The 13,937-nt window shown below is 38.6% G+C and overlaps 1 protein-coding gene across 5 annotated transcripts in view; it reads right to left on the bottom strand.

Annotated features, from left to right (window-relative positions):
• Window positions 1-362: 362 nt before the first annotated feature.
• LOC142099587 (3',5'-cyclic-AMP phosphodiesterase 4D) overlaps window positions 363-13,937 on the bottom strand; it is a 548,136-nt gene continuing 534,561 nt past the window's right edge. For all 5 annotated transcript variants that reach the window (XM_075183172.1, XM_075183201.1, XM_075183182.1 and 2 more), the window contains 8 exons: window positions 13,473-13,645; window positions 12,660-12,758; window positions 12,375-12,539; window positions 11,667-11,766; window positions 9,742-9,896; window positions 7,871-7,993; window positions 6,997-7,179; window positions 363-5,859 (listed from right to left, as the gene is read on the bottom strand). In XM_075183172.1, the coding sequence (XP_075039273.1) occupies window positions 5,458-5,859; window positions 6,997-7,179; window positions 7,871-7,993; window positions 9,742-9,896; window positions 11,667-11,766; window positions 12,375-12,539; window positions 12,660-12,758; window positions 13,473-13,645 (1,400 nt within the window). In that variant the 3' untranslated portion in view covers window positions 363-5,457. The remainder of the gene's footprint in view (window positions 5,860-6,996; window positions 7,180-7,870; window positions 7,994-9,741; window positions 9,897-11,666; window positions 11,767-12,374; window positions 12,540-12,659; window positions 12,759-13,472; window positions 13,646-13,937) is intronic.

Below are 13,937 nucleotides of genomic sequence, written 5' to 3'. Positions count from 1 at the left end.
GCTGCTCTCCAACTCTTCCTATCCCCATAATATACATGGGCAATGCTGCATGCACTACTGTTAGGTGTACGCAGCTCTCCATTTTCAAGCAGAGCCGTGTGAAGCGGGGGCAGGGTCCAGCCGTCTCAATTATACAGTGCCCCAGGCTTGGAGGGGGTTTCCAGGCACTAGGAACTCCCCCTAGGTTTGCTTATGCCAGTATGACACTAAACTGCTGCACGTTACTATATAATAGCAGATTCTCCCATTACAGCAATTTCTGTGCTGCCTGTGACTCTACCACAATCAGGATTGACAGCCGCATGTTACCATCATCAAGACTTCATAGCAAGGTTTATAAAGGACACACATACACACACATATAGGCAGAACCAACCCATGCTTTTATTTCCATTGCATATAAAAAATTCATATGAAGATATTGATTTACAGTACTATCCCATAGGCTGTTAAAGAGGCTAAGAAACATTGAAAATCATTTGTAGTGTTCACACAGAATGCCGTTCTACTGACATACCCCCCCCCCCCTCCCAAAGAAAAGAAAGAACAAAAATAAATCAACAACATAAATAATTCTGGAGTATGTAGTTTTAGAATCCCTTTTATTTAAAATATGTTTCAAAACAAAAGCAATCAAAATCCTTTGGACCAGGGCTGCTAAAATCTACAGTTTGTGTGTCAAAAAGGAGGCTCTGATTACCTATGAAAAAGAATCTCCCCTTTCACGGAACAGTCACCGACTTTGATGGCTGGGCAGTGATGGAATGAAATCGAGGATGTGTCGCATTAGGAAATACAGTGCTAATGGGTTTCAACTGGCCAGAAAGCATTAACAGGGTTTAAGGGGAAAAGACAGCTGGTCAAAGTTGGTTATCTAGCCAATAATGACCAGGCGCTGTGTAACACCTACACATTATAGAGGTGCGTTTGGCATCTCTACAAAACTGCGGCAAAGTACGTCCATTCATTTTGAGGCAGATAACTACATTGCTAGACGCTGCTATGTACAAAGGCAAATGCAGTTATAGTTTTGGACATAACATAAGGGGAGAAAGACTATTCTGAAGGCTTTATGCCTCTAGAATAGCTTTGGTCATTATATCATCCCCTTAGAGTCTTCTCCCATTAAACCTCTGTAGTTGCTTAAAAATAATATAAATATTATGTAGGAAGATATGTGTATTTATTTCAATATTATAGTGCAACTATACATCTCTGTACAATGTTATCTACTGTATACATTACTTTCTCTACAAAAAAAGAAAAGCTTTGGATTACTAGAACACTAGTGTAAGTGTCATTATTCTGAAACCTTGCAATTAGAAAAGGTTCTACATTTTCTATACATGCAGCAGAGTAAATGCTATATTGAAAAACCCCTACCATGAGTTATGATATCCCTCTGTTATATTATACATACTGTATGCAGAAATGTATATACATGAATTAAATATTGCTTTGGGGGGTGATGCTAAGCCAAAATGAATGAGGGGTGCACATATAGCATGTGATATAAACAGTGATAATGATGCATGTGTATGTATGTATATATATAATATATAAAAATACACAAACAGATACCTAGGTGTACAGCAATTACTCAAGACCTTATATAAAGTAGAGATTAATTTAAAAATAAATACATTTACATGGGAAACATATGGAAACTATAAGGGATGAATAAATCGAGCTGCGAGTTTACGGCAGGTTTGAAAAGTGGAGATGTTGCCTATAGCAACCAATCAGATTCTAGCTGTCATTTTGTAGAATGTACTAAACAAAATGATAACTAGAATCTGATTGGTTGCTATAGGCAACATCTCCACTTTCAAACTCGCAGCTTGATAAATTTACCCCTAAATCTCCCGCAGCCCAATTGCTGCGGTGATTTTAACAGCAGTCAGCTTTTTACATTGGAAAAGTGGAAACAAATCTTTTTAAATACCTATGAAAATGAATCATTTTGTTGTGCTAAAATTATCAAAAATAAAGTTGAAATTATTCAGTTTTTTAGCACTATTTGAAAAATAAATGGAAAAAAAAGCACAAGTCTTTCAACTGTGAAGTATAATACAAGCTAATTTTTTTACTGCCCACAATAAGAATATTTGTATGAGATCGCTTTGTATTGACCTCACTTATAGGGGGGAATTCAATTGGCAGCGTTACTCCTGGAAGTAACGCGGCCCGCGCACTATTACCATTACTACGGTAATAGTGCGCATTATTACTGTTAGTACGGTAATTTCAACACTGATTTCTGCTTGCAGCTCTGGGAGCCGCGAGCAGGAACCGCGTTCAAATTACCGTATGAGCAGTAATAGTGCACGGGGCGCGTTACTTTCAAAAGTAACACGGACCAATTGAATTCTCCCCTAGAGCTTTAGCTTATCTGAAATAAACATATTGAAAAGTGCATGAATGAACCCAATAACGATCCCCACTGAAATGCCCAGCCTTTTTCCTTCTACTATCTTCACCAAATGCAGCAAAACACGTTAAAATTTAGTTCAGAGTTAAGGCACAGCCCTGGGACCAAAGACCTGCAGCTTTTACATGTAGCATTTTTTTTTTTTTTTTAGTTTTTTTTTTTTTTCTTCTTCAAATTTTCCATAAAGAAGCTCTAAGGTGACATTATAATACAGAAGAAAAAAAAATGTACAAGGAGTAAATATACAGAATATTCATTCTCTCACCAAGAGTTTCAAGATATAAGAACACCACCCGTTACAGATGATGTCATAATAATAAGAACTGTTATTATACAATTAACATTATGTACATTACAATAAATACATGGTTGTAAACAGAGACAAACAAGACTGTATTACAGGTAAGGTCATCCGGTGAGGAAAATAATGAATGGCACAAACATAATAAAAAATAAATATGTCCATATTAAAAAAAAACAAAAAACGAAAAAAAACAAAACACTTTCAACTTTGACACTCTGTAAATCCATTTCATTCAAGTTTTTTTTTTCCTTTTGAAAGCAATATGTTGTACCTTCTAAACACGATTCCACACAAAACTAGAACAAAAGGTGAATAAAATAATAATAATAATAAAAAAAAAAGACAACAGTAACTTGCAAGCTAAAGCGTACTGTCAAGCAACTGTATATAGCCGTACAGCACCAAATGGGTTGCAGTTTCACTTATGGCAAATAATGAATTAAGTTTGAAAAAAAAATCCACTTAACAGTGTTCTTTACTTAAAGCAGTGTGTAATGTTATGGCACACTTTGGCAAACAGAAAAAAGATGGGGGAGAAAAAAAAAAAAAGGAAAGAAAAGGATTATACAGTGCATAAGATTGATCTACGAAAACATTGTCTTTTCATACTCGCTGATTGTCCATGGACGATGGGTGTTGGTGTTTTTTTTTTTTAATTCTTGCATGCTTAATGGTGCCATGTGTTCTGTGTTATGAAACAATTTCCATTAGTGCAGTTGTTAACCCTTTCAGGTCTATCTTTATTTTTGGAAATAATATTGCTTTTTTTTATTTTTTTTTTGTATTTATTTATTTATTTTACATTGTTACATTCCAGGCACTCCATGGGCGGGTGGAGAGAGAGAGAGATGAACGGGTGACGATGCAGCGTTTCTACACAAGCGATTACGAATATAGCGTCTGCTGGAGGTACTGACTACGAAAGGAGCCTTTTCTAAGTTTTCTTTCCATTAAAAAAAAACAAAAAAACAAAAAACCTATTCCGGAGGTGTGAAACACAAGTAAAAGACACTTAAGGCTACGCCAAAGGCTTAAGTCCTTTTTTTTTTTTCTTTTTTAAAGAACTTTACTTTTTTTTTTTTTTCCAATATTTTTTTTTTCAATTTTTAGTCAAAAATATTTTTTGGGCCAAGATCATACACAAACATTAGTCTGCATGCGATTAGATGCATTCTTTTTACAGAGTACGGATGATTTTAGGACTAGACAGACATTCTTCAGCAGTACCGAAAGCTTTGTTAGTAATGTAACTCTTTCAGCACTGCTAGTTTTGAAAGGTAGAAAGATTAAGTAGTTTCCTTTTAGCTATACAATGAACATGGCATTTGTCTAATACTTAACTCTCTGTATTTAAATTTTTGTGTGTGGGGGGGGCATGGAGCGTTCAAAAACGCTATTGGGAGGAACTAAGCTAAATGTCATGTCGCTGATGTTCAGAACTGACTGTGAATGGACATACAATTAACATATATATATAGTTTGTATCTATCACCATAGCTGTATGCTACAATTCCACAGCTATAGGATACAGCTATAAAACACGGCAGAACATATATTTGTAACTTTCTATTGTATTGCACACAAGCCAATTGGGTTAGGACATGGAACAAAGCTAAAGGCATTCAGAATGAAACATCTTTGCGTTACATTTAGGTTCACGTACACAAGCATGGGGCCAATAGATCACACGATACATCGGACAATGTAATCCCTATCTTGTGGTTTAGCTAGGTTCGAGACAACGATATTGGGTGAGCTGTACACGACGAAGGGGTGACCTTCCGTACTATATTGGAAAGTGCCTGATGCATTCTTCCTGTGCTAATCAGAACATTAAAAGAGGATTAAAAACCAAGTTGTACTGAAAGGGATTCCTGCAAGACAGTGTCTTTAAGAAACATACAAGCATATAAAAGAATGGATCTCTACAGTCCGATCAATTGCTATGAAATTCTAAGGTGCAAAAAAATCCAGAACTCGGAGGAGTCATCCAGTGTAGCACATTACTTGTAGTGAAAACTTGCAAGTTACTCTTTGGAAAAAAAATCAGTGGCGGATGAATGTACCTTTCTGTTTTGTTTTGTTTTTTTTTTTTAAATAGAATACCTCAATATATTTAATAATAAAAGTAAGCTCTACAAAAAAAATTGTATTACATATGATACAAAATGCAAAGGATGTTGCGGCCCAAAGAGCGGCAGATTTTTTTTTTTTATATATATATTTTCAGTCTTATTTTTTTTTTTTCAGGAAGACTTAAAATTAGAAAATGATGTAATCTCCACAGCTCATCATCCTGATGCTATGCCATCTATGACTTGTCCTACGTTTATACATATTCACTTTCCGTTGCAAAAAAAGGATAGCACTCTAGAACTACTTATATGTGACTCCGGTTGTGCTCCTTCTTCCAGGCGAGATAAGCCGCTCGGGATGTTCCGCGCTCTCGTCACTCCACAAGAAACCTTTGGGAGCAGTGGACGATTTTAATTGTCTGCCAATGTTTTCCGCTTAGCTTCTCAATGCTGTGGTTATGGATTTCGGTTTATATTCCTGAGTGCCAAACTGAGTAAATTAGGTCAGTTTTGATCAACAAATATCCTGGCAGATGAAAGTGAGGTGTGAGCATGGTTGCGGCATGTTTCATGCACTTTGGAAACCATTTTCTAAAAAGAAAACCAAAACATAACAAAAAGACATAAGAGGAAAGCTTTCCACACTGTTACGTGTCTGGAGAATGCTCTCCTTCTAATGCGCTAGCTTCTATCTGGCTTTCCTCTTCCTCCACTTGTTCGTCAAGTGGAATTTCAGTAGATTCAGAGTCCTGTGTACAAAGGGTCTTCGAGTCACTACAGCTGGTGTCTTCTTCTACTTGACTGCCACTGTCCTTCTCCGTGTCCGACTCCCCATCTTCTTCCAGTGTTAGTTCAAACTGGAATTTCTCTGTCTGGCCTTGTCTACCTTCTTCCTGCTCGTCCGGTGCAGGGGACGGGCTCTGGGGAATTGTGCTTTGATACCACTCTCGATTGTCCTCCAACGTGTCCAGAATATCTTGGGCATCCGGGTGAACAAGGTCTGCCCATGTTTCCCACAATGGATGGACAATATAGTCTATGAACCCAACCTAATGCAAAGAAGTACAAGACCAATGTTTTACATGGACTCTAATTTTATACATAATATATTTCATAAACCATAAATAATTTTAATGTGTAAAAATACTTTTGTTTGATTTACACATTAGCTCTGTTTTATTTGCAGTTTTAATCATATGTATTGGGAAGATTATATATATATATATATATATATATATATATATATATATATATCTATCTATATCTATATCAGTGGCGCACGTCGGGGGGGTTTCTGGGTCTCTAGAAACCCCCCCCCCCCCTCCGCTAAAAAGTGCCCTACATATCGGGACTGTACTATACAGCACCGCCGCGGACGCTTCTTTGACAACGCCGCGGCTGCTATATACTACAGTGCAGCCGAAACGGAGCTGCCGCGCATGCGCAAGTCTCTAGGGTATTTTTTTTTTTCGGGGGCGGAGGAAACCCCCCCTGAAAAATCCTCCGTGCGCCCCTGTGTAAATTATATATATATATATATATATATATATATATATATATATATATATATATACACACACACACACACATACACACACACATATATATATATATATATACATACACACACACACACGCACACATATATATATATATATATATATATATATATATATATATACACACACACACACACATACACATACACATATATATATATATATATATACACACACACACACACACATACACATACACATATATATATATATATATATATATATATATATACAAGTTAACCCATGCATGATACTCGTGCATTCTAGTCAAATCAAGCTACTTAAGGTGTTAAAAAGGTTCTTGTCATGCATTTGGGCCATAGCCCAGGCCTCAACCACCAACCACTCCCCACTGTCACTTCTCCTTCAAGAAATATATATATATATACACACACACACACACGCATACATGTATGTTAGATTCCCTATTAGATAGAACACCTATCTAACAGGGAACAGCGATTCTAATGTAGTGCAATAAAATGTATCAGATGGAAAATATTTTAGACTGAATTATACTATCTTACAAACTAAAATCAATACCCCACACAGGTCACACTTATAGGATTGTAGTTTGCGTGACTGAAACATTTTAGACTTCTTCCAATAAAATATTATCCTCCGTACCTGTGATTTTTCAACAGAGGCATTGTGCTTATCACACATGGGGCTTATTTCCATCCCTCGTTCCCTTTCCCGGTCTCCCTGCCTGAAGAATTCCTCCATTATCCGGTCTGTCCAGTGTCGGTATAGCTGCAGAGGCTTGGTGGGATTACTGAGATCTGCACAATGTACCATATTCTGCAGAACCTGAAATAGACATGAAGACACCATCACCCGCTGAGTCATTACAGGGGGCACAAGTCCTCTTTTTCATTTACACTTTGCTTAGCTGTGAAGTGCAGTCAAGAAGAGTCATGTTGTGCAGGATTTAGTCAGAGAATGTGAAGCATAGGACACTACTAAAACTCTCCATCTACTAACATTCATTACAGCACAATAATATACTACTAATACTGGCCTGGCATCATCTGAGGGCTGGAAGCCTGTGCAGCAGTCAGTAGGGTTAGCCTTAATACCCGAGCGATATACAAGTTTCCCTTGGGTATGTAGCCAGCCAACTTGTTAAAGCTTTAGGTGAGCAGGTAATGACTAAGCCATTCCCAGTAATTGCCTAGTGCTGTTAACTCGTAATCTACACACAGTGCAGACAGCCAGTTTGTGGCTTGAAGCACTATTCAGCCTAGTGATTCAATATAATTCAGTGACATCACTGAAGTAATGCCACTAGGCGAGGGGTCCGATCTAAGCATGCATGTTATAGTAACGGCTGCAGCGGATGCCCTGTGACTTCATGCCTATGCACCGGGGCATTACGCTGTCAAGACTACAAGTGGCAAATCTAGGGAAACAATACATGCGCTTTTCAAAGTAAATGGTGTAGCGTGGGTAAAAAAAAGTAAATAAAAGGTATGAGTTGGGAGAATATTTATTAAATTACCTGTATCCTGTCAGAATAGTTGTCAAGAAGGAGGACCCCCGAACTTGTCACTTTCTTGGTTTCTACCATTGTTTTTAGATCAGCCAGTAGATTCATATGCTTTGACATGTCTGTTGCAAGTACCTTGTAAAAGAAAACAAGGAAAGGTTAGAGATTTGGCTACCTTTAAGACAAGATATTTGTCACTTCATTATACACTTACTAAGTGACAGTGCAACTTTAATCTGGTTTATTGAATGGAAAATAACTATTGGTAAATATTAAAGATTAATACTGGGGCGACTTGGAGAAAGTTTTTTGTGCCCTAAGAGAAAATGCCAAAATTAGTGCTAAAGTGTTACGGGCAGATTACGTCTGGTGCGACATGTGTAAGGCTGTCAGCAATGTACCAGTCATGGTCTCTGTGCTGCGGTGAGGAGCACAGATAAGGTTGGGCATGAAGCATGTCAGACAGAGAAACCACTAGAATAAGGGGAGGAAACATGACAGCAATAATCTACTGACAAATGACAAGTAGGTCATGGAAAGTCCTACAGGTCTAAGAGAGGGAGAGCGAGAGAGAAACAGTCCATTCCCACAATGACTACACTTATCCTTATATTGATATCATAAATACACATATTGATAAAGAGAGTTAATTTTATACAATTATTGGAACGTGACACATGAAAGCATGGAGAAAGCGCAGTGCGCCATACCGTGCTGGCTGCGCTCATTCAGTATAGTATGCAGGGGTTCCAAGGAGGGGGGGGGTAGCGGGTTTCTGTATAAAGTACCGGGGCCCGGACCTGCTTGTGTAGTGGGAGGAGCCACCACCCAGGTGTGACTACGCCCCCTTCTGCAGCAACTAAATGGGCCCCTTTGCTGGATGGAAATTTCCCTTGGTGTCCCTGTATGTGAACACTGGTACTATACAGTTTGCAGAATAAAGACTCACTCTATTCATATATCTAGTATATATCTACCTTGTGTATAACAGCAGTGATATATAGGAATATTTATTCAAAAGAACTTTTCTTTATCCATTTGCAAGATAGAGCAGCACCTTATAATGCTATAAAAAGCATGGCAGAGTAAAAGGACATACAATGTAAACTACATGGTAATAAAAGATATAGGACAAGTTTCACATCTCCGGCAACAAACTGGGTTAATAAATGAACTGAATGTGAGACTTCTCAGCTGCTACTTCTAAATACAGCTCAACATAAAAAAAGAAGAAGAAATGTTCTTGTGAAGACTGCAGAAAACACATCCGGCTGTCACACCTTTCCACGGGATGAAGACAGTTTTAGTTTATAAGAAAGATAGTGAGACCTTGAAGACATTGAATTGAGAAAAGTGCTGTAATTCAGAAGCAAGCTGTGGCTCTGGAACCATCATGGGACTACAAGTACCAACATGACAATGGCATACAGGGGCTATAGTCCAACGGCAGCCGACGATCCGCAGATTGCCATATCCTCACACATACACAGAGTATAGCTTGTGGGGCATTCTGGTACTTGTAGTTACAGAACACTGCAGAGCCAAAGGTTTCCTAACCCGCATGTAAATGTGGAATACCCCAGCCTGAGGATGACAGGGCGCACTGACACTTATAGTTCCACATTAGCCGGAGATCCAGAGGCAGAGCATGCTGGTACTTGTGGTTCTACAGCAGCTGCATAAATCCGCAGTCAACAAAATGAACCCGCATGTCTGTACATTCACATTACTTGTAGGAAACCTGTTTACAGAATAGATGAGTTTCTAAACACTGATGTAACTCAGATGAACGGGTAATATAACCCAGCATGCCCTTTAACAGGACGGAATCAGGAAGAACAAACAGAACATGAACATGATGTATTGTAACAGTCTGTACTCACTATGTCAATGACCATTTTCCGTAATGATTGTCTCTGCTTTTTGGTCAAGTTCTGGAAAATGTCACAGTTCTCTTCTTGTAGCAGCTTGAAACCCACAGCTAAATGGTGGTTCTCCAGAACCGATGAGTCATTGTACATCAAGGCTAATTCTGAGTCTGGGAGGAAAATGAAAGAACATTTCAAAAGACGCAACAGAGGGGATTGAAATGAAAAGACGGAGAAAGAGAAAATGGTACAAACTTGTCCGTGTTAATTATAGGACATGATTGCTTGATTGCCTCAATGGCAGTGCAGCAGCGTGAATCCACATAAATAAGGACAGGTCTGACGTGATAAATGATAGCTGCAGTGTCATGTGTAGCACACAGTTATTACCGTAAATAAATCAGGGAGTGGAAGCTTTAATCATGGCGGCCCAGGTCTGCTTCTACCCTCGACCCCACGCACCGTAACAAATACCTATACAACGGTCTGACCCCACATGGCAGAAAGTGACTGACAGCTCTGCTTCCATCAAGGCTCTACGTCAGCTGCTCTCTCTACATCAATATGGCTCTGCCACGGATCACAAAATCCATCGCAAAACAAAGAGCCATTTCCAAGGATTTGAACAGCTTGTTCCGCTGGAAGTTAATAGACTAATTCTGGTGACCACAACAGAGCTGAACGTCTTTCAAGCCCACAAAAATACACCTATAGAAACAGGGGACATGGTTGACCTTTACACCGCATATGTTCCAAGTTTCCCTATGTCTGGGTAAAATGCCAGAGGATTCATTTACAATCTGTTACTTGTAAATTATATAAAAGAAATCAGTGCCAACAGAGAAGGGCGGTTTTACTGTCGGCATCAGCGACAGTTTCTCTCCTGCGGAATCCAGCCGTCTCCAGGTGGTAGAACTGCGAGAGTTCCAAGCCTGGAACCCGAGCTGATCAGGAGACACTCCGCTCCCTCCGGTGCCTCAGTAGTCTAATGGCTATGGGTAGGGTTGTTGGCAAAGGCACCGGCAGGGTTGAATATATCTACTTGGGGGGAAAGCATTTTTTACATGGACTTCTCCTTTAAGAATAGCCAAAGACTGTTATGGAAATGATTAAACGTGAAATGAAACAAAATAAAAAATATGTTTTTATTGTTTCACACAAACAATCAAATCAGTCCTCAAACAGCGGAGGTGAACATGTTAAACTAATAGACACAGCGCATCTACTAGAATACAGCTCTCATCTCTGACATTCTCAACTTATTTGCAAGAAGATGAGTCATCAGATTGATTTTTGCACTCTGGGGTATCCCTTTGGTTACTAGGCGCACAGCAGAAATCCAAGAATTATATTTAGGTACAGGGAACACAAACATCTTATGCGCCAGGTTCTTGGACACAAAACACAGGACATTTGCCTCCAGGATTTGGGAGGTTGTGTCAAACACAAGACCATTAATTAAAACCTTTAGTTTTACCAGTCCATTAATCTGTAATTCAATGGACAATCTATAACATTTACCGACACAATAACACATTCCAGCAACTGGTTAGGTTTCAGATATTAACATTTTTTATAGCTGATTAACTAAAAATGATCTCTGATCTCAATGATAAAGTACAAATATTATTGCTTCACAATGAGCGGATGTAGTATATTTAATATGTTTCACAAGTAGTGGAACAGGAAAACTATCAATATCAATTAATAGAACAGACCGTTCTATGTATGTATCTGGTATTTGTTTTAGAAAAGTTTTCATTTAAGTAATTGACAGGCTGGTTTCCATATTGGATCAAGGTATTTATTTACGGTCACTGCAGTGTAATACTTAATTTGGCAAATAGATGCAGATTTCTTTGCTTGAATCAGGAGCTTTTGAAACAGAATTTTAAAGCACATTAAAAAAAACCAAAAAAACTGTTTTTAATTCCGCTTACTTGTGTTTATAAGAAACTGGTTGGAAACTCCAGGATGATCAACATCATGTATTGCACTTGCAAAGATTGCAGCAAGAATTTCCAGATCTGTGAAAACAGCCTAAATAAAGAACAGAGGAATCACTAAACACATTTATTTCTAAGAATATTATGTGCATTGCCAACAAAGATGGCAGATAATCTGAACAAAGACACTGTGGGCCTGAGTCATTAAGGAGAGCAAAGCAAAAAAAGGAGTATGTTTGCTCCTGGACAAACCACGTTACAATCCAAGGGGTACAATTCAGTTGATTATTGTGTACATAAGTTAAATACTGGCTGTTTTTTCATCCAGCACACAAATACTTCACAGTCCCAATTTTACACTTAAATTTAAAGCTGATCTAGGACATGCCCAACCCCAACTATAGATCTGTCCACACATTTTAAATTTAACTCCCCCTCTCTTCAATGCAACATGGTTTTGCCCAGGTGCAAAGATACTCCTTTTTTATGCTTTTCTCTCCTTAATGACTCAGGCCCAGTGACTGGACAGTTCACCTAGACGATTGACACACTTTCCAAGCCCAAAACTAAGAATGCCAATAAGTAAATATAATATAATATAATACATATGCTTATGGTGTAAATAGAGTATGGTAAAATACTGCTGAGAAAGGTGATGCTTAGTGGGCATGTAAATGGGGTACAGAATTTAGGAGCACGTACCTCCAAAGCTGGTGTTGAAAGCAGCACATGGGTGGACTGGGCAACATCTGCTGCATGTATGTTATTATGGTAAGCCACATCCGCATGGTAATGATCTTCTAGAGTCATTAGGTATGTAACTAAAGTGTCTACTGGAATTTTAAATGTCTTCAACAGATCCCGTTCCTGCAGGTGAACACACAATAAATAGAAACAAAGTGAACATTAAAGCTAACAACAATAAGAATTCTGCTTCCAAACAAAAACACGGTCAACCGTTGATATATACGCCACACAAAGCCCTACCTGAAATATAGTATGTATGACGACTGTGAGAGGTCGGTTTCCAGAAAATTCCGCTACTTTAAAAATATTAAGGCCCCATTTGTTCACATCTTCAAGTTCCTAATGGGAAAGAGAAATGCAGAGAACGGTGAAACTGTGTCACAGAAGTGTCGCCGGGAATGTTCTGATTGGTCACATGACAGAATTCTCTATTCCTCTCAGCTAGAGATACGGAACGCGCAGCCTGGAACGTTCTGTTAGTGTCATCTTAGCTGATAGTTCAGAGAACACATGGCGTGTAGGAGGATGCCATGAATTAATTACCACAATGCCTTTACAGAACGTCGTACTGCCAAAAATATCAAAAATGAATAAAAATAGCTATGGAGATGCACAGCAAAAAAAAACATTTAAAGCTGTCGCCAATCAGTAGCTTAGTGATAGGTCCCTGGTTTTCTCTATAACATAAGCTGGCATTAAATATGCCATGAAGAGAATATACATGTGTACTGATTACTTCCTTAGTGTAAATGTTACTGGTCAAGTTATTATAAGTGTTATCCTGTTTAGCCAAATATAATAAATTGACATATACATTTAAATTATAAAACACAAGCACCCTTGATATAACCTAGCCATATAGAAAATAGGAGTAGTACACCCAGTCTTCAATAGAAAGTTCCCTTTTCTAAGTGGACTGGACAGTATGTGTTCTCCAGTGATGTGATCTGGCTTCAAGCAATAGGGGGGTCCTGTAGGCTATATACTACATGGGGTGGTGGTAGAGGGCAGGAAGCTCAGGTTATATTATGAGGGATGACTTCTATATCTCACCTTGGCTAGAGAATCTTCAGTTTCACTTTTTACTCCAAACCTGGGGATACTTGAGTTGGTCAGACTAGAACTGTGCATTAGTTTCTTCACCCCGCTAATCTGAGACATGGGCCTCTTCTTCTTCTCCTTTTCTTTCTGCGCCTGTGTCGGCATCTCCACTTCATGTTGTTTATCTAAACAATGACATGTAGAAATTAAGGAATGAGATTCACAATATGTATGAATGCTGGGGTTACATTATTCCACAGACCAATAAAACAAGAAGCTCCCATACAAGCGATTCTCTGCCTATGAGACGCATGGGACACACAGACCATGCTCTATCTGTGGAATTTAATCATTTATACACTGTATTGTGCTTCCATATACCTATGAAGCCCTGCATCTCCACACACTATGTGAAGGGGGCTACTGAGACACAACTTATACTAAATAAGACAAACATGGAACATGTTTGTAGAATAG

Source organism: Mixophyes fleayi, chromosome 1 (assembly GCF_038048845.1).
Source record: "Mixophyes fleayi isolate aMixFle1 chromosome 1, aMixFle1.hap1, whole genome shotgun sequence".
Lineage (NCBI taxonomy): Eukaryota > Metazoa > Chordata > Amphibia > Anura > Limnodynastidae > Mixophyes > Mixophyes fleayi.
Note: the sequence above shows the minus strand (reverse complement) of the source record. Positions and strands in the feature narration are given on the sequence as shown.